This window comes from Lethenteron reissneri, chromosome 60 (genome assembly GCF_015708825.2).
Source record: "Lethenteron reissneri isolate LAM-NWPU_2019-01 chromosome 60, ASM1570882v1, whole genome shotgun sequence".
Classification (NCBI taxonomy): domain Eukaryota; kingdom Metazoa; phylum Chordata; class Hyperoartia; order Petromyzontiformes; family Petromyzontidae; genus Lethenteron; species Lethenteron reissneri.
This window is the reverse complement of record NC_083838.1, coordinates 27,045-50,863: the sequence shown is the minus strand read 5'-3', so window position 1 is coordinate 50,863 and position 23,819 is coordinate 27,045. Positions and strand designations below refer to the sequence as shown.

The following is a 23,819-nucleotide window of genomic DNA, read 5'->3' as shown; positions in this document are numbered from 1 at the left end:
AAGTAATACAAATAAAACATAATAAATTCTCACGACGTTTCGGCCACAACGCAAGCAGCCGTCCTCAGATGAAGACTCTGTCTCCCCGACAGACCTGGTCTTCACCTGAGGACGGCTGCTTGCGTTGTGGCCGAAACGTCGTGAGAAATATTTTATTTTTATTATTTCCCTTCTACGTGACTTTACCGAAAGAACCAAGAAGATGAATCCCTGCAGTCACGAAAGCTTTCCATCGAAATTTCACGCAGTAAATTCAGTCGGGGGTTTTCTTTTTCAAATAACTTTTTATTTCAATTTTACTTCTCACTATACATTTTCCAACGCCGTTCGAGTTATTCACTTAGCTCTGCTATCATTTCCGTTCAAGAACCAGATGATTGGTTTAATTAGCGAGCACCACCGGGACAACAAAGGGTTTGCTGGGACCCAGATGCGAGCTCCTGCCACAGCCTCCAACCGCTCAAGATGGAATGAGCAAACTCACTCACTCCCCCCGTTAATTTATCAAGAATCTTTAATCCAACTATCCCCATACGTAGTTTGTATTGTTTCCTCGTTGTGTAGAATTTTCATCTTTTTTGTGTTTCACTATTAATATTATGGCCCGTGTTGGGTGGCGGCGGATTGTGGCAGATTTGCCGTCGGGTGTTGAAGCAAAAATGACATGGACTTGAAAATTTTAAATCGCCAAAGACACGAAGAGATGATATCCACTGCGACATGTTGGAGCCGCTTAAAAGTGGGCCTCGCCAAGCGTGGCGGAGTTAATATCGACACCTCACCACCTCAATATAATATATCCTCGTGTGATTCCCCAATCACTACCTACGCCCGGTATCGTTTCACACACTCCAGGTGGATGATTCTTATACTGGCACCACCACACAGGCTAGAAGGCTCTCGGGATAAGGTTCGCCAAGCCACAGAGATGCAGATTTAGTCAATGAGCTTATAGCGCCAAGCGAGACGCATTCCTAAGGGATGTGCAGCGCAAGAGAGATGAAGACAAGAGATTAGGACTCGTGAGATGACAAGATCTTCTTGGTACTTTCCGTAAAGTCACGTAGAATGGAAATAATAAAATAAAACAATTCTCACGACGTTTCGGCCACAATGCAAGCAGCCGTCCTCAGGTGAAGACCTGAGGACGGCTGCTTGCGTGAAGACTTGGTCTTTACCTGAGGACGGCTGCTTGCGTGGTGGCCGAAACGTCGTGAGAATTATTTTATAATGTTTTATTTTATTATTTCCATTCTACGTGACTTTACCGAAAGAACCAAGAAGATGAATCCCTGCAGTCACGAAAGAAGCTTCACATCGAAAAAGAGATGACAAGAGTTAAGCAAGAGAAAGATGAGAGACCTGGAGAGACTAGAGGCACACAATTAATTAAGCATATCCATCTTCTTGGTTCTTTCGGTAAAGTCACGTAGAAGGGAAGTAATAAAAGAATAAAAATAAAACATAATAAAACAATTCTCACGACGTTTCGGCCACAACGCAAGCAGCCGTCCTCAGGTGAAAACCAGGTCCGTCGAGGCGACAGAGTCTTCAGGTCCGTCGAGGCGACAGAGTCTTCAGACTGTCGCCTCGACGGACCTGGTTTTCACCTGAGGACGGCTGCTTGCGTTGTGGCCGAAACGTCGTGAGAATAATTTTATTATGTTTAATTTTTATTATTTTATTACTTCCCTTCTACGTGACTTTACAGAAAGAACCAAGAAGATGAATCCCTGCAGTCACGAAAGCTTTAAATCAAAATTTAAGCATATCCAATTGTTGCCAACCGTGAGGTTTAATCGAAGGTTTAAAAACAGTAAAACGGCCAAAACGAGAAGCTAATTTCAGACTGAGCGGAGGTCCCGGATGAGGAACCTTGAGAACAAATTAATGGGACCGATCATGGGTCCTTCAACAAGGTGTGGTGGGGGTCACCGATACTCAAAGCTCCCCATACACTTGCCGAACAATGATAAAATGCCGTTCCACTCGGGCCCTCACCTTTTAAATCAAGTACAAAAATTAACAATTAAGTAAATCATCTGCAACAATGCCACGTTCCCTTCAACGGCCGGGCTCTTCTCAACACAATCTGCCGCAAACGGTTATCGTCGAGACATTGACCGTTGACAGGGGCGTTCTGTAAAACCTGATAATCCACACGATCTCAAGAGTTAATAAAGCCGGAGTGGGCTTCTGTTAAGTGGAGAAAAGAATAATTAAATTTATTGCGCGGCCATTCTGTGGGGGGAGACGTTACAATAAAACTACCAAAAAATCGACTGTAAACATTCAAATGAAGCTAGCGAGCGTGGGTTGTCTTCAGAAATAAACGGGAACTGTGTGGGGGTGGTTACGAGGCCTTTCCGGGGACACTGATCAAATTGTCGCGCGTGCCCGTCTCGGTCAACGTTTAGAGGAAGGTAAAACCTGAACATGGCTGCGATTTTGCAAAGCCTGGGGCGACGCGTCGAATGATCCCCCCCCCCCCACCCCTGCTACCAGGCCGGAGGTTTGCTCGTGGCAAAAAAAAAAGGTTTTAAAGCCACGATCTGCAGTGGCACCGCCACTCCCCAGCGCGACTTGCAGTGCATTGTAGGAGCCGGCACGAGAGCCACACAACCACGTGTGCCGGTGCAATTGTGGGATCCAGCCATGTTAAAGCAATGGAAGTTTGCGCATGCCATGGGATTAGTTTTTTTTAACGCAAAAGTGAACTCTTGGTCCAGAAAGGTGAACCACTGTCGCCTCTCTCTTGCTTTTATTTACAAGGAGCGCATTTTGACCGTCACGCCGCTGCGAACCAATCGCCGATTCGTAGCCAAAGCAAAAAGGACACCAGACTCGTGTTTAGTCGGCGGGAGGGGACGACGCAGCGTTTGGCAGAACGCCGCGGCGTTATGAACCCCGGCGACTCCGAACTTGATTCTCGGCGGTGGCCAACAACCCCCGTACGGACGGACCGACTGGTAAGGCCCACGACCGACGCGACACGTGGGGAGGAGGGTGCGTATTCGTCTGCGAGTGGATTGATAAAAGGGGGAGGAGAGGGCTGTAAACACAACTCGGCGCGAGCGCGCGCGTTTCAAGCTGCGTCTACCCGTTAAGCAAGTCAGTCAGGACGATGGGCTCGGTACGGACAACCCTTACAAGGGGGCGTGCTTTCGTCGATTAGACGAAATAACATTCCAGCAGCGATGGGCAACCGCTCATGGGCACTGCCAGCCCAGATCCACAGGTCGAAATTCCACATTCCTCGGGCTTGAGGACCAGTCTCTTGATATAAGCACTGCTGTGTATATCCTACAGAGTGGTGCTACTCACTTCATTGATCCAAGGGTGATGATTTGACAAAGATGAGGAATTAAACCCCCCAAATGGGATTTGTGATTCGCAACTTTTTTGCTCACGAGTTAAACTTTTTTTTTCTTTACCACGGCAACCGCGTGGCCAAGAATTTTGCGTCTGTTTCACGAGTTATAATTTGTGGCGTCCATCTGACTCGCTCTCCCAGGAGTGGCAATGATTTGTGTGCTCCACCCTGACTGTTGGGTGGCAGGCTTAAATAGCCATCTTGCTACTAAATTACAAAGAGCAGGTTTGTACAGGGCCACGAGACGTTTTAAAAAAAAACTGAAATATAACAAAAAGTTAAATGTATCTTGTCGGGAATTAAAAAAAATGTGCTCCACAGTTGTCCACTTCTTACTTGTAGCAGATCTGAAAAGTGAAAGAATGGAAACACGATGGTTAAGAAGCGGTGAGCATGGGATGCGACTTAATGGACTCATTTATTTGATGCGTGTGCCTATCGTTTCAGTGCCATTTCTTTGCTTATTCAATTTATTTTCTGACAGTTTTCATTTGCTCGGCAGCCACTATAAATAATAGGATGTGGCACTCGTATATAATCAACATACAGCGTTGTGAGATGCAATTAGCATGAACGACGCTAATAAAATGTAATTTTAATCACATTTGTTGGTAAAACTGTTACGTTGTTTATATAGCATTGTTTTAGTAAGTGTTTGAGGAGCTTGGTTTGGCCCGATTTTTTATTTAGTATATATTTATACTTAATTTTTTTATCTGTATTATATTATGATTGTTATTGGGATCAAACATAGAAATATAATTTTTTGCACTTTCTGTACGCAGCATGGACGGGTTGTGCTTTTTCTGTAGGATTTTATTGTTTACTACGTATGTGATGTTCAGATTTGTGTACAATTAATTTTAGGTGTATCTTGTAATTGTATTGCTTGTTGCGGTTGAACCCAAATCAAGAGCCGAATGGCTCACAGGCTAAATCCTAATAAATTCAACTGAAACTGAAGGTCTACATTCTAACATGGAGAGCAGGTGGGTAAGTGAATACAACAAACTACAACATCGGCCAGTTGCTCTTAAACTAGTCCTGAATACCTCCAAAACCAAGGTGCTATGCTTGTCACCAGGACTAAAGCAGAAGCTAGTATTCCCCAATTACATTCCTTAAATAATAATCAAAGAGCAAGTCAAGATCTATAAGTATCTTGGGGTCATCTTTGATTCAAAACTGAATTTTCAAGATCACATTGATTATTATTGGCAAAAATACAAAGTAAAAAAATTGTGTTTTGGTATCGACACAAGCACTGCTTCCCCCCTATGTTCCGTTTGGAATTGATAAAAGCTACCATACACTGCCTCTACTTGATTACTGTGACATCGTATATGAATCAGCCCCAAGTACTGAACTGAAGAAGCTTGACCCAATGTATCACTCGGCCTTAAGATTTGCATTGAACTGCCCATATAGGACCCACCACTGCGATCTCTACATTGGGTCAAACTTAACATCTCTGAATGATCGACGGCTTGTGCATCAGATCTCATTTATTCACGATGTACTTACAACAAAATCAGCAGACTACCTGCTGGATCTCCTCACTGTTTCAAAGAACAAATGTGACCTAAGGTCCTCACTCATTTACCAGCTTCACATTCCTTATTGGGGTACAAATACTGAAGAAAGGGCCTTTGCTGTTGATGCCCCCAGGGTCTGGGAATGATATTGCCAATAAACTGCAACTTGGAGAGAATAGAACAAGCCAAAAAAGGCTGTGTGTGTCCCGCGCGTGACGTCACTCCATGCACCCCCCCCTCATTAGTATTCGTGTATTCCTGGATTTTTAAATCCTTTATATTAAGTTCACTTGCTTGCTTGCTTGCGCGCTTACGACCGTGATTTGAAAAGTGCCAAATTACGGGTTTTTTCACATTTCCAGCTACAGATATTGTTGGTCTTTGCAACCGAGGTGAAATCGTCTTCATCCCGAGACTCGACCCAGACACAAGCGATGTCACTCTTCCTTTCGTACTGAAACGACGACAAATTACGATAATTCCTGCGTATGTGATGACGATCAACAAGTTATATGGGGGTCAGACTTTTGAAAATTTGGGTATTTATCTCAATTTTCTCCCAGGGCCAGTTGTACGTGTCTCTGTCTAGATCTAAATATCCTCAGCGGACCAAAGTGTTCATCAAGGATAGCCCAACTGCAGGGAAACCTTTTTAAGTGATAATCTCGTATACCGAGCAATCGTCCAAAGTCCTTAATTTATTTAAATAAGTTAAGAAAAATGTCTTTGTGCTAAATTTCCTAATAAAATTATCAATCGCACAATAAAACGTTAATTTACATCTTTAATATTACAGCTTCCGTCTCATATTAGACAAGCTAACAAGCTTGTCTAATATACAAATCATATGCGGGAGATGGCAACAGCTTGCGGAAGCCTTCAATCCAGCAGTGAATTGATGATGTGCAAGTTGTTGGGCTTGTGTCTGTGTGTGTGGTGTGTGTGTGTCTGTGTGTGTGTGTGGTGTGGTGTGTGTGTGTGTGTGTGTCTGTGTGTGTGTGTCTGTGTGTGTCTGTGTGTGTGTGGTGTGTGTCTGTGTGTGTCTGTGGTGTGTGTGGTGTGTGTGGTGTGTGTGTGTGGTGTGGTGTGTGTCTGTGTGTGTGTGGTGTGTGTGTGTCTGTGTGTGTGTCTGTGTGTGTGTGGTGTGTGTGTGTTGTGTGTGTGTCTGTGTGTGTGTGGTGTGTGTGTCTGTGTGTGTCTGTGTGTGTGTGTCTGTGTGTGTGTGGTGTGTGTCTGTGTGTGTGTCTGTGTGTGTGTGGTGTGTGTGTGTGTGTGTGTGTGTGTGTGTGTGTGTGTGTGTGTGTGTGTGGTGTGTGTGTGTGTGTGTGTGTGTGTGTGTGTGTCTGTGTGTGTGTGGTGTGTGTGTGGTGTGTGTGTGTCTGTGTGTGTGTGGTGTGTGTGTGTGGTGTGTGTGTGTCTGTGTGGTGTGTGTGTGGTGTGTGTGTGGTGTGTGGTGTGTGTGTGTCTGTGTGGTGTGTGTGTGTGTCTGTGTGGTGTGTGTGTGTGTGGTGTGTGTGTGTCTGTGTGTGTGTGGTGTGTGTGTGGTGTGTGTGTGTGGTGTGTGGTGTGTGTGTGTCTGTGTGTGTGTGGTGTGTGTGTGTGGTGTGTGTGTCTGTGTGTGTGGTGTGTGTGTGTGGTGTGTGTGTGTGGTGTGTGTGTGTGTCTGTGTGTGTGTGGTGTGTGTGTGTCTGTGTGTGTGTGGTGTGTGTGTGTGATGTGTGTGTGTCTGTGTTTGTGTGTGTGACCTCACCTGTGGTACATACGAGTCCTTGTCCGGCCTCTTGTAATGAACGTACTGCAAAATAAATAGACAAGGCACAAGTGCGACCATTAACGTCGCGCCACTGGACAAGCACACACGCGGCCACTCGCGCCTGCTATGATATTAATAACGCCTGCTATGATATTAATAACGCCTGCTACTATTGGACGCAACCGGGAATATGTAACACAAAGTTGTTGAGCAATTTTTGCGATTTAAAGCTTTCGTGACTGCATGGATCCATATTCTTGGTTCTTTCGGTAAAGTCACGTAGAAGGAAAATAATAAAATTATAATACATAAGATAAAATTCTCACGACGTTTCGGCCACAACGCAAGCAGCCGTCCTCAGGCGAAGAACAGGGCTGTCGGAAAGACAGCGTCCTAATGAACACTGCTAAGCTTGGCAGCGTATTTTTTTTGTTGAGCAATATCGTGGACAAAGATATTGCTCAACAAAAGTGCCACAGAGGAAAGGGTTGGTTGGAGCGTGGGAGACTGTGTGGGTCGTAGCGGCAAGCGCGTGCGAAGAAACGCTCGTTCCTACGTACGTGAGTGACCGTGTACTCGTCAGACTTGTCCTTGATCTTGAAAGGGTGATGGATGCCCTCCGTACTCTGCGGGATCGTTTCCTCGTCACCCTCATCGTCCGACGTCACGGGCACGTTTACTGGCTTGTCATCGTCCAGACTGTCCGCGATCATCTGGCAACGCTGCGATGGCAAAAACATCGTGCAGCTTACTACACCAGCTGCAGCATATGCTGCACATGCACTACACTTCCTCTTCCACGCGGTTATTCCATTCATGTCGGGGATTGCGCTGTCTTTGCCAACCTGATCCACGCTGCCCTGTCCTGCGCCATCTCTCTTTCCGCTCCTCGGGCCACCGTGTCCCATCGCACCACATCGCCCCACCACTTTTGATGCCTTCCCCTTGATCTATTTCCTTCCACTTGCATCACTTGCACCTTCTGACCCACAGCCTTTTCCTGTTGTCTCAACATGACCACAGCACAGCCTTTTCTCTCTCATCTTCTCTGCGATTTCTACCACTTCATTTCTCACGCCCCTGTCCTTCCTTGTTCAACCCAACATCCACCGCAACATCCTCATCTCTGCGACTGCCGTAGCTTGGTCCTCCCTCGTTCTTGTGCACCAGCCCTCAGCCCCATACAACAGCACCAGCCTCACCCTTCACCCAAACTGGGACCCTCTTAGAACACACCGCACCAGGCCTCTCTCGCCATTTGAGCCATCCAGCCCTTGTTCTTATTCTCAACTCTCCTTCCAGTGATCCATCGGAACCACACCGTTGCACCCAGGAGCTTATTCCTCTTCATTAACTGGTCACTTCCAATTTACAATCCTCCTTTTGCATTATTTACTTTGCAATTTGCCACCGTGTACTCTGTCTTTGTCCAACTGATCCTCAACCCATTCCCTTCAATATTTTGTAACCATATCTTCAAATCATCTTCCACTATCCCCTGCTTTCACCGCATAGCACAATATTGTCTGCAAACAGCATCCACCAGGGAGCTTCCTCTGAATATCTGCGTGCCCAACATGCACTACACAGTCCTCCCTAACTCATTCTTCGACGTGGGGAGCTGTCGACGGTGGGAGTGGGCCTGTCGTTTTCTCGCAGCGAGCCGGAACAGCTCCTCTCCTCTGTCAGCCTGGGTCTCTGGGGAGGTCCGGACCGTGTACCCAATGCAGCCATTGAAGCTGCATAAGCCACAGTCATGAACCTCGGCCATTTCCCCTCGCCATCATGAGGCAGGATTGATGCCAACCCCCAGCTCCAAGCATTGCTGAAAATCTCACTTGCAACTTTCATCAGCCAACCAAGACCAGGCTATTGTGATGCATCACGCATGCGACACATCACGCACGCAACACACCACTCTCTCCACGACACCCACAGACAGCTCGCACGTCGTGCAGGCAAGCACGCACGCTCACCTGCGTCAACTCTTGTATCGTGTTCATCATGTGGTCCTTGTTCACTCCGGCCACCACTGCTCGAAGCTTCTCAAAGTCCGGCTGGTTGTTGTTGCCGCCGCCACCGCCACCGCCGCCGCCGCCACCACCACCCATACTGCTCATACTGCTCATACTGCTCATAGTGCCCATACCGCACATGCCGCCCATGCTGGCCATGCCGGCCATGTTGGCAATGTTGGCCATACTGGCCATGTTGCCCATCCCGCCCATGCCGCCCATGCCGCCGTGACCGAACATGGCCGCGAACGGGAAGGGGTTGCCCATTCCTGTTCCTCCTCCGCCTCCACCCATGTGGCCGGTGGGCAGCGCCTGCTGGTTGGCGAGCTGGATGGCGAGCGCCGCCAGGGGGATCGGCGTGGGAGGGGAATTGGGCGACGGCTGGTACGGCTGCTGAGGTGGCGGCGGAGGCGGCGGCGGCTGGTTCATGATGAGCGGCAAGAGCGCCGCGGCCGGTCCGATGGAGTTCATGATGCCCACGCTCACCTTGTAGCGTGAAAGGGGGAGGGGGGGGGATAGGACGGGCAGATTCACGAGATTTATTTGAGTTAATTTCCCCCCACGGCACGCGATTAAGAATTCATTCGGATCTCTCGAAGGGCGACCCCCGTCTTGTTTGAGAACGGCCCACGGAAGCGAAAGTCACAGAGCTACCTCCGAGACCCCGTCAAGTGTCCTCTGGTCTAGACAGCGATAGGAGAGGGAGGGGGGGGCTGCATTTCCCCCCTGCTCGCTCTTTCAAACGAGAGTACCGTTTGTCTCATGAAAGTCAAGCCGATATTTTAAAGTCTTAAAAGAGGTGGGGGAATTCGGCCAAACTAAGTGCACAACTGCGGGCCAGGCCATGCTTCCCTCGCCACTGCCCCCGCACATAAACGTAACACGGCACCAGGGCCAGCGCGCCTCCAAGCGTCACTCCTCTTTCCCACCGTTCCTGGCCCCGACGACTTTCCCACCCGCAACTCTCACCGCTGCGGCACCACTGGGGCAATAGCGGCGACGTGGCTTTGCTCATCCTCACCTTAGGGTTCACCACCGTCGAATTGGCCCGAGCAATCTCCAACAGCTGAGCTTTGTCTGCAGACACCCACACACAAATACACGACCACTTTAACTTTATGGTATTATTACACTTGTTTACCCAGGAAACCACCACAAAATCACAACTCTTTTACAGGACGGTCCGGCCAAGTTTGCGAAGTAACGAGCCAAAGTTGCCACGCGCGATCCCAAATTAGTAATTTGCTGGTAATTTTTCGGCATTGTGACGTTTGTACCAACACCAGTTACAATTTCGATTTAAAGCTTTCGTGACTGCAGGGATTCATCTTCTTGGTTCTTTCGGTAAAGTCACGTAGAAGGGAAATAATGAAATAATAAAAATAAAATATACTAAAATAATTCTACGTGACTTTACCGAAAGAACCAAGAAGACCATTTACAATGTATGCTTATGCTTCAGCTGCGAGGAGGAATCCAGCATATCTGGAGGGAAACCAATACAGAAAGCTGCCCGAGTAGAACATTTTACCCAGGCCCTTTCTTGGCGCGAGATGGGAGTTACCAGCTGCGTGCGTCACCACCCGTCCGCCCGCCCGCCCGCCCGCCCGCCCAGGAATGCAATACCTTGTAAAGTATTCCCTCGTTATTTGCAAGGGATATGTTCCGGAGATGCTTGTGAATAGCAAATGTTGCGGGATAAATGGTATTGGCCTTCGAAAACCTCAAAAAAGATTTTGAATGCATTACGTTAAATATATAAACTATCAAATGCATGACAATTATAAAAATAAATGTCAAAATATGAATATCTCATCACATTATATGTCATCACCATCTCGCATCACATTCTCTCTCATCACTTTCGTTCTCTCTCTCCCGATGCAGCAGTCATGCAGAGTTCCAGATGCGATTCGCGGACCGCTAAATTCGCGGACAGCGAGTTCGTGAATAACGTGGGGATACTGTACAACAGTCAAGAGTCATAAAGGCAGCGATTTCCTGCTCTCATGAGCATCGATGCATTGGGCTCTCATGTCCTGTTCACAGCCCTGCGCAGAGCCAATGGTGGAAGTTCCACAACCCAAGACAACAATTCGGTTCTTTGTAGTATGACTAAAGCATGATGCGTATGCGTGCGTGGAACCTGTAACTCTTTCCAACAAGCATTGGTTTTAGATTGGCTCGGCTGGCTAACGTACTGTGCGAAAGAAGTTGGACATACATACGTCCAATAAATCGGTGGTGACGAAGCATTGTAAGTCACACGAGATGTTGTCCCGCGTAATAATGTCATCTTCCTGGCCGACAAGCGCCGTTTCAAGGAAGCAAGACGCAGATTTACAACTGCCGCACGAACCCGCGTCGTTTGGACGATGAAACAAAATGGCACAACACCAGGGATGACCACCCCCCACCCCAACTCACCCTCCTCGGAGAGGCGCAGCGGCGACAGGCTGGGCTCCCTCCTCCTCATCGGCGACCTCCGCCGTCGCATCCTGAAGGGGCTCACCCGAAACCCGCGCCGCGCCGGGCCTCGCGACCTCGACCGCGACTTGCGGCGCCCCTCCTGCGCCTTCTCCTCTCCCGCCGCCTTCTTCTCGGCGTCGCCGCCGGCGCCGGCACCGGCACCGCCGGCGTCGGTGGCGGCGGCCGCCTCCGTTGCCTTGCCGTCGCCCGCCTCTTTGTCGGACTTGTCACGCGAGCGCCGCCTTTTGCCCCCGGCGGCGTCGTCGTGCGACGCTCGCTTTGCCCCGCGGGAGCGCGAGCGCGCGGCGCGTCGCGTCCCTTCGCGGGGGGAGCGGGAGCGGCCCAGGCGCCGGCGTGCGATCGCCCCCCTCGAGCGCGAGCGAGACCTCCGGCGGAGACCCCGGGACCGCGATCGCGACCTCCGCTTGGCGTCGCGCGACCGGGACGCAGACCTCCGCTTGGCGTCCCGCGATCGGGACACAGACCTCCGCTTGGCGTCCCGTGACCGGGACACAGACCTCCGCTTGGCGTCGCGCGACCGCGACGCCGACCGCTTCTTCACCTCCCTCGATCGGGATCGAGATTTCCTCTTGGTTTCCCGGGATCTGGATCGGGATTTCTTCTTCACGTCACGAGAACGGGACACCGATACCCTCTTGGCTTCCCGGGATCGGGAGCGGGATTTGCGCTTGGTCTCCCGGGATCGGGATGCCGACCTCCTCTTGGCATCTCGCGTTCGAGACGCCGACCTCCTCTTGGCCTCCCGGGAGCGCGACCTCCGCCTCGCGTCCCGCGGCCGAGCGGCTGCCGCATCCTTGCGATCCCGCGAGCGCGAGCGGCTCCTGCGCTTCTTTTCAGCCGACTCCCTCCTCTTGCGGTCGCGGGAACGAGAGCGGCCCTTCGTGGCGTCGCTCCGATCGCCGGCACGGGCGGAGTCCGCCGGCGTCCTGTGCCTCGAGTCCGAGCGCGAACGCTTCCTCTGCACGGCCGCGCCGCGCGGGCTCGGCGACTCCTGACGCCGCTTGGGCGAGCGGCTGCCAGAGCCGGAGTCCCTCTTGCGTTTCTCAGCTTCCTTGCTCGTATCGGCGGCCTCTCCCGGAAGACGATCGTCCGTCGACGCCGTGGTGAGGTCAGACAATTTTGACTCCTCGGTATCGGAAGAATCTTTTGGTTCTTTGCAGACAGATACGGCTTCTGTGGTTTTAATCGGCGAAGTATCTTTAGGTGCTTCATCTTTCGAAAAGGAATCTTCTTCTTTTACGGTGGCATCATTTGACGCGACTCCCGCTGCCTTGTGTGGGTCCAAGGTGTCATCTTTTTCTCCAGCAAGTGGCTTCTTCACATCGTCGTTTCCGACGGAAATCTGAAGCTTCACATCCTCCGCTTTTCCCGCATTTCCTCCGCCATCATTTGTCGAGCCGTCACCGGGTTCCACCTTTATCGCCACATCATTCGCCACATCATTCGCCACAGCCTCCCCTCCACTCGGCCGTTCCACACCAGCTTCCTCCGCTTCCGCCTTTACCACCTTCCCCCCCACTTCAACCACTCCCTCATCAGCGCGTTCAATCTTCAATCCCTCCACTTTGAGGCACTCCTTGCCGGGCGAGTGAGAACGAGAGCGAGCCTCGGCGCCCCTTGCAGCGACGTCGCTCTCCTCCGTGGATGCCTTCTTGCCACCGTCCGGCGAGGCGGAGCGGGACCTCCCGCCGCGGCCCGGCGACGCAGACCCGCTTCTCGCCTTCTGCTTGCGATCGCGCGACGCCGATCTCGACTTGAGCACTCGCTTGGCGCGATCGCGCGACGCCGATCTCGACTTGTGTTTACGACCGCGATCGCGCGATGCCGACCTCGATTTCACCGCTCTCTTTGTGCGGTCGCGCGACGCCGATCTCGACCTGTGCCTACGGTTGCGATCGCGAGATGGCGACCTGGACTTAACCCTCTTGTTGCGATCGCGAGATACAGACCTGGATTTAACCCTCTTGCTGCGATCGCGAGATACAGATCTCGACCTGTGTTTACGATTGAAGTCGCGAGACGGCGTCTTGGATTTCGCCCTCCTGTTGCGATCGCGCGACGCAGACCTCGATTTCACTCTCCTGTTGCGATCCCGAGATAATGATCTTGACTTCTGCCTTCGGATGCGATCTCTCGACACCGACCTCGATTTCGCTCTCCTGTTGCGATCTCGCGACAAAGTCCTCGACTTCTGCCTCCGCGTTCGATCCCGCGACACCGACCTGGACTTCCCTCTCCGGCCTCGATCGCGCGACGTCTGCCTCCGGCCACGGTCGCGAGAAGGCGGCAGCAGCGGCGTCGCCGCCCTCGCCCCCCTCGCCCGCCTCCCGGTGGACGGCGTGCGAGACCTCGCCCGCAGGCCCCGATTCCTCGGGGGCGGCGGCGACGGGGAGCGCGAACGGTTCCGCTCGCGCCGGTTCCGCTCGCGAGACGCGGAGCGGCCCCCCCGTCCCCTGCGGAGCCGGTCGCGAGACGCGGAGCGAGACTTGGCGCGGACGTCGCGAGGCCGCTGGGCCGACCGCGAGCGGCTGCGCGGCTTGCGGTTCCTCGAGGCCGACCGCGAGTCCCTCCTCTGCCGGTCCCGCCCCGAGCCCTTCGCCTGCCGCTCCCTCGAGCGGGAGCGCGTGCGGCGGCGCGGGGCCACGGGGCTGGAGCCTCTCCGCCGGCGCTCCCGCGACGGAGAAGGAGACTTCTGTCGCGAGCGGGAGCGCGAGGGGGTCGGCCGCCTCCTGGCGGGGACCTCGGGGGTCGCGCTCCGCTCCCTCGACTTGCGCTCGTCGGAGCCGGATCGCGAGCCGGCCTGCGGACGCCCCCTCGCGCCGCCCTCCTTGGCCGTCGACGGCCGCCCACCTGGCTGCCCTGTGGAATTGATATGCCGCGCAATCACCGAAAGCATCGACACGGCCGGATTTTCACTGTCGTCTGTTATTTCAAAGTCCGAGTCCAGCTCTGAAGATGAACCTGCGTTCTTGACGTTCTTTCCCTTCTTGGTGTCTGCGTCCGACTCATCGTTCTCCGAGCCGCTCTTACTTTTTTCCTCCACGACTCGTTTCGGGCTCCCTCTACTTGCCTCGCCCAACTTTCCCGTAGACTCGGCGCCACCGCCGTCTCCGTTCTTCCTCCCGCCGTTCTCCACACGTCGCACCTCCGACGGATCCACCTCGCGCTCCTTCTCCGGGACTCCCTTGCCGCTCGGGTCCGACGAAGCCGCAGCGCCTGCACCGCCCAGAGACGCTCCTCCCATCTCCTCCTTGCTCCCCGCCACCTTGCCTTTCGCCGCCTCCACCTCCGACGACGCACGGCCGGCGCTCTCCGTCACCTCCTGTCCGGCTCTCACCTCCTCACCTCCGCTGTCGGCGACGGCGCTCGACCGCACCCGGGCCTCCTTTGCTCCTCCTTCCGCGCCGTCCCGGGTCCCGCCGCCGCCGCCTTTCGCGTCGGCCGCCACCGCCTGCAAGCACCCACCGTCACCACCGCCGGCCAGTGAATCTTTCGTCGTAGGCTCCGGTATCTCCGTGGCCTCCCCGCTCGCCTTCCTGCGCCGGCTGCGTCCGCTGCCGCGGTCCTCCTTGTCCGAGTCGGCCTTGCTCTTGGACTTCTTGGAGCGGCTGCTGCCCTTGCGCCGGTGCTTCTTCTTGCGGCTCTTCTTCTTCTTGCGGCTGCGCGGCTCCTCCTCGGTCTCCTCCTCCGCCGAGGAGGAGGAGGAGTCGGCGCCGCTCTCCGCTTTGCGCTTCTCCGCGGAGCCTTTGCCTGCGGAGTCGGGGCCGGGGGGGGGGGGGGGAGGCGAGGAGGGGGGGGGCGGGGCAGGGCCGGGGGACAAGGGTGGCTGTCAGTGAGTGCGACGCAGCGCGCGCTCCAAACCGCTAGTGCTTTAGCCCTAGCTTGTGCCGGATTTAATCGTGGCGCCGCCCAATTCTGCCCATCTCGCTACAGAAAGTGCCGTTTGCCCGATCTGTCAACTATGGCCTCTATAAAACGGCCTCTGCGTGTGCGTCAGACGCCGAACCCCCCCCCCCCCCCCCCCCGTGCTGGCCTTAGCGTTGCGGCGTTTCGCTCGGTGACATAACATTTGTACGGCCCTTTGCCAATCCACTGCTGAACGAAAACCTTCACATTCGATGGAATAAACTATTGCGAAATGGCCTTAGTCAGAGGTCGTCCTGCATCTCTTAAGGGTCAATGTCACCCTGCTCAAACCAGCAATGAGGTTGGATCTTAGCTCCAAGCGAGTGGCAGAAAAATTAATGGCAGGCACCAGTCTCTCCTTAGGATACCATTCAAAAGCGGCGCTACTAACGTTATTGTTCTCGGATGAATTTCAGCCATGATGACGACGACGAGCTGAGTAAGAAAAAAAAACCCAAACGAAACTTTAAGCGACGACCTTCCGGTGACGATTCGAGTGCTCTGACCACAGCACCACTCGACCAATAGCAAACCTCCCCCAGTGGACCGGCTTGATGTCATTCACAGAGTACCCGTTACTTTACTCACTGCAGCCCTTTCACAGCAACCCAAGCGGCGCTAGGTTCTCTAAAACAACCCTCCTTACGGGTGCGGATTATAATAAAATGGATGAACAGTAACAAAACTATAAACTATTTTTTATTTTACCTGGTAAGGCCCACGGAACTATTTTGCTCTTTTTCAGACGTGACCAGGCCACAAATGACAGCTCAACGACGTGGCTTATCATGTGGAAATTTATAGCAGCCAAATTTTTAATGTGGGGGGGAAACCGGAGCACCCATAGAAAAATGCACATGACCACGAGGAGACATGCAAACTCCAAGTATACAACAGGCTTCAGGGTTGGGATCGAAACCAGGACATCCTGCATATCAGGCGAGGTAGTTAACGTATCCTAGCCACCGTGGCGCCCAAAAATCAACTCACAAAAAAAAAGCGACTGGGCTCCATGCAGGGTCGGGAGGAAAGCTTCGAGGCTAAATGACGTCAGGAGTTCTGAATGTCACTTGCTGTGGTCGTGTTCACGTAACGGCAGACGTAACCTCAGACGCCGATGCCTCCCCAACTCTCCGGTCACCACCACTGATGTCTCCATGGATTTTGGGACTTGCGGTTTTCTGCTCGAGGATTCCATCGGCACAAACCTCAGTGAAGTCGTCGGCAAAGACCAGTGCATGGTACAGGGGCCGTTAATAATTGGGACCCAGGGCTCATGAAATGCGAAAGCGACAATAGGCGCTGGTGGACAGAAAGCGTCTATAGGAAGCAGCACAACACCCATCGCATGCAAAAACAAGTTGCAGATGAGGGGAGGTTAGGCACTGGGAGAAACTGGACTGGCCGACGAGCTTGTCTCATTGCACACGCCCCTGCCTTAACCGCGGTCGTGGTCAGAACCCTCAACTTACAATCGGAAGGTCGCAAAGTCAAATCGTGGTAAGAGGTCAACCAAAGCTAATCATTAATTCCTCCGCAATTGATGAAAAGCAAAGCACTTTGTAAAGATGACATAAGCAGGCATTCTATGGAGAGGCTGGTCCCCATCATAGTGATGTGGAATGTTTATCACTGGCGCGTGCCATCAGTGGAGATAAGCGCCGCTCCGTGCACGTTTGAGCAGAGAGACTTTAGCTTTTTCTTTACTTTTTGAGAGCAGCAGCAGCATTACCTCTTCCCGGAAATGGGCACACCCAAATAATCACAACAATTGCATTGGCTATTCTCACCCTCTTATCCGAGGCCCATTAATCAAAACAAACGCACCACGGCAATCGAACAACGTAGCGATCACTCATCTTTAACTTCCCATCTCATTAGGATCGTCAATATGACAAACGTAAAATGTAGCTTTGGTCCCACACCGTTCACCACACCAAACCCCAACTCTACTACCCCTAGCCCACAGCACCCCCACCCACCCCCCACCACCCCCAACAGGCAATTCCTACCACACAACCTTGCCCCAACACCCTTCCCCCCCAAACACACCCCCCCAACAGCCGGCTCAGAGCGGCCTCCGGATGCCAGTGGCTGTCATCGCAGCCCCCTCACAGGCCTCCGTCACAGCGCTGGGGATGAAGCCTGGTTTGCCTGCGCGCCTTGACCCACGCACGGACGCACGCACGCACGTACTCCAATATGGTGAGGGTGGTGGGGGAGGGGGATGTGTGATGTGTGTGTGTGAGTGCGCGTACTGACGGAACTTGCAGTGTCATCATCATCATTAGGAAGCCATCTTAAGTCATCGCATACCGGTTAAGAACACCCCCCCGAACAGCATCAGTAACTTTACATTGCAATATCTAAAGATAACATTTTTAATTAAAGAATTAAGAGGGTTTGGGAAAATTGGAAGAAAAAATGTTACAAGTAATTTGCATATATTGCTTGTAAACAAATGTGCCTGCGTCACTTAAGAAATATATATTTTTTAAGTATTAAAAATTTACAACTTTAAATGCCGTGCAACCTAAACTCGTTCAATTAATTTAGATTATCAAGTCATCCCGGGATATAATAAGAATTATAGTAAGTAAATTTCACCCAATAATCATGTCTGAAATGTTATTAACGATTGCACAAGCGACAACCATTTGCATCATCGTTTAGCCAATGGCGGTCAAAAGAAAGTAGAACGTTACGAGTTATAATTGCTTCGGCAGAGGGGCGAACGAAACAAGTGGCCACTACACCGCCATTCAACTCGATGCACAAAAACGAAGCGAAGCAACGGGTAAAACCACACAGACAAACGACGACCACACAAGCAAAAGGAGGAAGGCGGCACACGTGCACACACTCGCACACACACGCTCGCACGCGCACACACACTCGCACGCACAGAACCCCCCCTCCGCCGTTCGCCCGCCCGCCCGCCCGCTCGCGATTCGCGGGGAGGAATCACAATAAGCGTCATTACCAGGACCCGACTCAGACAGAACCAACTGACGGAGCCTGGCCGGACTGCGCAACGCTTTTTTCCGGACATCAATTCCCCGCCGGGCTATTTTTCTGCAGAACTGCACAACGGTGAGCTCGCTGGCGGAATGTACCACTTGAACTCTGTAGGGGTGGGGGGGAGGGTGAGGGCGTTGGTCAAAACGTCGCACTGTGCACCGATCGCCATTTTTCTAATTTGTTTTCTCGATGCTTTTCTCTTGTGTGTCAGCTTTACAGCAAAACCGTCGTCGTAATATAACTCCTGTCGCAACCGCCCCGTTTCAAATACTGGAAGAGGGCAATTCCCATGAAGTGCCGTGAAATGACTGCCAATGTTCCGTCAACGGACAATTAACCACAGCCAAGATTCGCTCGTTTCAAAAGCTGGCGACATTGTTCAGTTGAACAGGTATGCGTTGTAAGTGTGTTTGGCAGCCATCGTAGATGAAATAAAATCATTTTATCTCAAGTTTTGGTCGACAATGAGCCAAAAGTGAGGCCAACGCATTTGTGTCCACGCAATTAAGCGGAACAGCGGAACAAACCTGGGGGTTCTGTTTTACACCCAACCAGAACTTTGTTATGATCAATCGTCTTTGAGCGGAACAAATTGTATTTCCTTTTATTCTCAGTAAAAAAACAGACCCTTTTCTCTCAGCTTCACTGAGGTGGGTGGGGGCGAATACAAAATTGTACGGAACAGAACGAGTCATAACGCCGGGCAGGAGGGCAACAGGAGTTTTACTTTGGACGCGGCAAGCACTAGCGACCTCTGCGTTAGTAAACCGACAATGCCTGCCCCATGCCCATGCCCAAGGTGAGATTCCACGCTCACCTGCGGCTACCGACACCTCTGTTGCCGGCACAGCAGTTGTGGCAGCTGCAACGTTGCCGCTGCTACCACCACCACCTCCGCCGCCACTCTCCCCTGCAGCCTCCGTGTCGCCGTTAACATCCTCGCCTTCCCTGGAGCTGTCGGGGGGAACAAATATTGGGGGAACATGCACACACGCGCGCACACACACACAACGGGAGTTATGGTCAGTTTGAACAGAACAAGGAACGGTCGCGATTAAACTTTGTTGGCCGTGGCTACAGACTCGGCCCATCACCATCATTCGTCCAAGGTGGATAAAATATGTTATCACTTCATAGGTAGCGTTACCTTCATTTTTTAACCTGTTTATTGTGTACATTTTTAGTTTTTACTTATATTTTAACCAGATTGCACGATAGGCGTCATATTCATGAGATGAATTAATTTGTATCTTCAACCCTAACAATTCATTAAAAAGGACCCATATCACAGGACTACCTCAGATGTCTACGAGTAACCTCTGATCCATATTAGAAGTCAGCGCTCTCTGCCACTATATTTGTAATTTGTAGCACATCAGTAAAACCAAAATGTAGAATTCTCAGAGCCGTCATTAAACCTACTTAAATGTAAGACGTTAAGTGGTTGCGGGGCGCATTGTTTTTTTTTGTTCATCCACGCTGGTACAGTAAAAGTGTATTTAGTTTTTTAAGTGTCAAACCAAACACTTACTCCATAAACAAGTCATACTAAAACTATAGACGACCTTCAGAATAACACCCACAAGTATTATTGAGAAATATTTTGACAGGAAGTTGCCTAAATTGTGGAACTGCCAACTGTGACAGTGGGTGACAAAGAAGTGCTGCCCCTTATCGAGTGAAACAGGAGTCACTCAAATGGATCTCGGAGGTAACTCTGTGATATCCAATTCTGCGGGCCGTTCTCCAACACACAGGAGTCATTCACGGCTCTGCGAGAGTTCCGAATGGGTTTTCCATCTCAGGCCATTGCGCAGATAAAACCACCAGGATAACATTGGAGGATAAGGATTTTTTAAAATGTGTATGTGGTAGCATGCAACTTGCAGAAGCTAGACCAGCAGCAGTCACTGTGTATATGAAATCCATTTACCAATATTATTCACAATAACGGTTTTTGGGTAAGATCGCGAAAATATAAATGTGTCGTTAACCCACCGCCACCCGACACAGCCAATCGGTAAGGTTTGTCACGTGAACAAAGTGCCAATTAGTTACTACTCAAACACACCGGTGTGTTGGAGAGTAAACCAGCAACGTTTACAATTTGAGTACTCCGACACAACAAGCGATACAAACATTAAAAGCGTTATCGTTACGTTACATTTTCTAAATTAAACCTAACAAAATATAATTTTAAGTAGAGATGCATTCATTTACCCCGGCCCTTAATTCTATAAATTGATGAGGGGGTAAACAATGGTCAATCAGCAAAAAAAAGCGATGTCAATTTCTAGAATCTACAGCAGTGTAGAATCGCACCTCCCATTAGCACGGTTGGTGACATACGGTGGAAATGCACTTCAACATACATACATTGTGACTATGCAGTGGAGTTAATGCGTAGAATCTGCAGTGGAGTTCATATGTAGAATCTGCAGTGTCGAATATGGAGTAAATGTGTACACTGCGGTGAATCTGCAGACCAAACATTGGGACGAATCTATAGAACCTAAAGTAAAAAAAATGTCTCGCGGCCGTAACAAGCTAGTCTTGCAAATAACCAATTCATACATAATACTTTTTTTTGGGTTAGATGGTGATATGTGTCGTTAAAACCCGCCACAGCCAACTAGTAAGGGTTGTCACGTAAACAGCACGTGGCCAATTCGTCACTAGTACAGCACTAACTTGTATGTTGTAAAGCCAAGCCACAACATTTACAATCTGAGCACGACGTTTCGACAGTAATTACAACCAGCTTCATCAGGCGACAGCCAGATTTGTGCTGTACTCATGACGAATTGTCCATGTTCTGTTTTCGTGAGAACTCTTACTAGTTGGCTGTGTCGGGTGGTGGCGGGTTTTAACGATACATTTATATATTTACGCGCTCCAACCCAAAACACCTCTATTATGGATGATATTGGTCGTGTTAAACTAACCAATTCATGATCACATCCCTCTTGTAAAAGCCATCTCTACGCACGTGACTGCACTAACAAGTCATCAGTCGCGAGTATTTTAGAATTCGCTAGAAACAAAACCTTTTGGACCTTTCACAAGGCGCAAAAAAAAAGCACGAGGTAAGCAATGAAACTACGACAACAAAGTAACGTTAACTACCACGCTTACAAAATCTATCATAAATTAAAATACAGTTAGTACTCGCGATCGCAATCTTAAAACAATCGTGCGATATTTACAAGTTTACAGTAAATATTGGCACATCAAAGGACAACTTCACATACATTAATTAACGCGGGCGGGGGGCATCAAAAACTAATCAACTGCCTTTAAAAAATAATAATTCAAGAGGTTAATTTAACAAAATTACTCATTTAAAAGCCCACGGGACAGGCCTCAAAAGCCGCCCGTCTTGTACGCACTTAACATTGCAATGGCGGGTTGTCGATCACGAGAAACGACTAAATAAACACATTACACAGCGAACTATACACTTGTGGCTCTCAGCAACGAAGCTAATGACCTCGTCAACATTTGTATCTTTAATTATCCGTGTTCATTTATCCAAACGGATACGGTTTATAATAGAACACATAGGCCTGCAAGCCTACGGTGTCGCCTAGGCCGCCCCAACGGGCTCAAGAGACGCGCGCCTCGGCGACAAACTAGTCAAGACGGGCGTTTCCTCGAGGCCTACCTACGCACCCACCACGCCAGACTCTTCCAAAAAAAAACAATTCCGTCGATTCGGCAATTCGAGTCAAGACATCGCCTTCCCAGGTTTCTCTCGACGCCGCCAAGACGAGCGGAGACCGCCACGGCGAAAGAATTCCTCCTCAAAGTTACCTGTGCGCACTGGCGCCGTGGGTCGGCTGAATGGCGGCGTCCGCCATCTTCGCCTCCGAGGAGCCGCGAGGGTTGAGAAGAAGCGGCGACTCGCGCCCGCCTCCTCACGACGACTTCGACTTCTTAAACTTGAACACCGCGGTCTCTGTACAACGGTGCGAGCGTGTGTGCGTCGTTGTGTACAAATCGTCGCGTTTTAGCAATTGTCCTGCATTGTTGTTGAGGGTCCGGCCTGAGGCAGGAGACTTGGGCTCAATTATGCAATGCGCAGACAGAGGCGATTACTGAGGGGGAGGGGGGGAGAAGGGGGAGGGTCGCGCTAGTGGCAGAAGTTGGGATTTTCTTTTTTGTGTGTGTTGTGTGTGCTGTGTTTTGTGTATATGTGGTGTGTGTATCTCTTGTCTGTGTGTGTATCTGTGTGTATCTGTGTGTTGGTACAGTAGGGGGCACAGGTGGTGGATCAGCCAGTCATCTCGGTCATCTCGGTCAGTCGACCCGTGGCACCTGCTGGGTCTGCCCCGTGACCTCCTGGTGCACCTAGCCTGGCACAGTAGGGGGCACAGGTGGTGCATCAGCCAGTCATCTCGGTCATCTCGGTGAGTCGACCCGTGGCACCTGGGTCTGCCCCGTGACCTCCTGCCAGCTGGGCGTTCGACACTTCACGTGGTAGCCTCAAGGTGCACATGGCCTGGCACAAGCGTCGTGGTGACGTCACCGCCACTTAGTGGCGAATGGCGGTTGTTGTTGTTGTTATATCTGTGTGTGTATTGTCTGTGTAACTGTGTGTGGAGCGGTAGCGTACCTGGTGCGGTGTGTAGTAAACATCGACACAGGAGAGACAAAGGCGGCCGGGCGTGGTGCTGGCCACCCACCCACCCCTCGTGGCCGGCCTTCATAGAGCGGCACTTGCCCCGACAGTCTGTTACAGGCTACACGGGGGACCTTTGTTCGATTGCTGCCATTGAATTGCTGAGTTGGAGTGAGCGTATGGTCGTGGACCACGACCTGAGTCCTGTTGTTGTTCAACGCCTTCAGATTATTTAGTGAATGCTGCACGCTGCTGCTGCTGCTTTGGCAGTGGTGCGTAATTACATCACAACATAACCCAAAACACAATGTGTGGCCTTAAAAGAAAACTATATATGCCATTGGCAACGTTTCGGGCAATGGACCTTCTATATATGTTGTGTGTGTGTGCTCTGGAACAGGTCCATTGTCTGAAACATCAGCTGTTATATGTTTTAAGGCCACGTGGTGTTTGTTTCTGGTCGATCACAGGAGGTCGTGGGTTCGATCCCGACCCTGACGCCTGCTGCTGTGTATTTAGAGTTTGCGTGTCTCTCTCTCATCATCATCATCATTGTGGCTAGGAGATGTTAACTACCTCGCCTGGTGCACAGGAGGTCGTGGGTTCGATCCCAACCCTGACGCCTGCTGCTGCTGTATATTTGGAGTTTGTGTTTCTCTCTCTCCCCGTGGTCGCGTGGATTTTTCTCCGGGTTATCCCGTCGCCCGCCTCCCCCACATTTAGAATCAACACCCACGCGTTCATAGTGTTTGGCTGCTGCTATGAATGTCCACATGATGATGATAAACAACTCTGTCGAGCTATCATTTGTGGCCAGGTCGCTTCTGAAAAAAAATCTCTGTAGCTCACTGGGGTCTTACCTGGTAAAAATGATTTATAAATAGCCTAGTTTATATTCTTGGTTCACGTAGATAGGTTATTTGAACCTATCTCAGTGACTTTACCGAAAGACCCAAGAATATGAATCCCTGCAGTCACGAAAGCTTTAAGTAAAATTGTATTTTAGTTTATACTGGTAGGAACCTCCTGGTTACACCAGCCCACAGGGGATTATTGTGTCCGTCCATCCGTCGTGAATCCAAAAATGGGAGGGGTGGGGCTGGGT

The 23,819-nt window shown here is 51.0% G+C and overlaps 1 protein-coding gene across 2 annotated transcripts; it reads right to left on the bottom strand.

Moving 5' to 3' along the window:
• Positions 1-1,638: 1,638 nt before the first annotated feature.
• On the bottom strand, positions 1,639-22,179 carry LOC133358059 (serine/arginine repetitive matrix protein 2-like). Of its 2 annotated transcripts, XM_061576341.1 has the most exons (10): positions 18,911-18,950; positions 18,056-18,198; positions 14,504-14,916; positions 14,237-14,382; positions 11,104-14,025; positions 9,698-9,753; positions 8,638-9,162; positions 7,222-7,383; positions 6,659-6,703; positions 1,639-3,720 (listed from the first exon to the last, which is right to left on the bottom strand). In XM_061576341.1, exons 2-10 carry the CDS (start codon positions 18,122-18,124, stop codon positions 3,706-3,708), a joined length of 4,353 nt encoding a protein of 1,450 aa, XP_061432325.1. In that variant the 5' UTR covers positions 18,125-18,198; positions 18,911-18,950; the 3' UTR covers positions 1,639-3,705. The 2 variants fall into 2 exon arrangements, with proteins under 2 accessions (XP_061432325.1, XP_061432324.1); XM_061576340.1 differs by lacking the exon at positions 18,056-18,198 and adding an exon at positions 21,907-22,179 and having other exon boundaries at positions 1,640-3,720; positions 11,104-14,916; positions 18,911-19,047.
• Between the last annotated feature and the right edge of the window lie 1,640 nt (positions 22,180-23,819).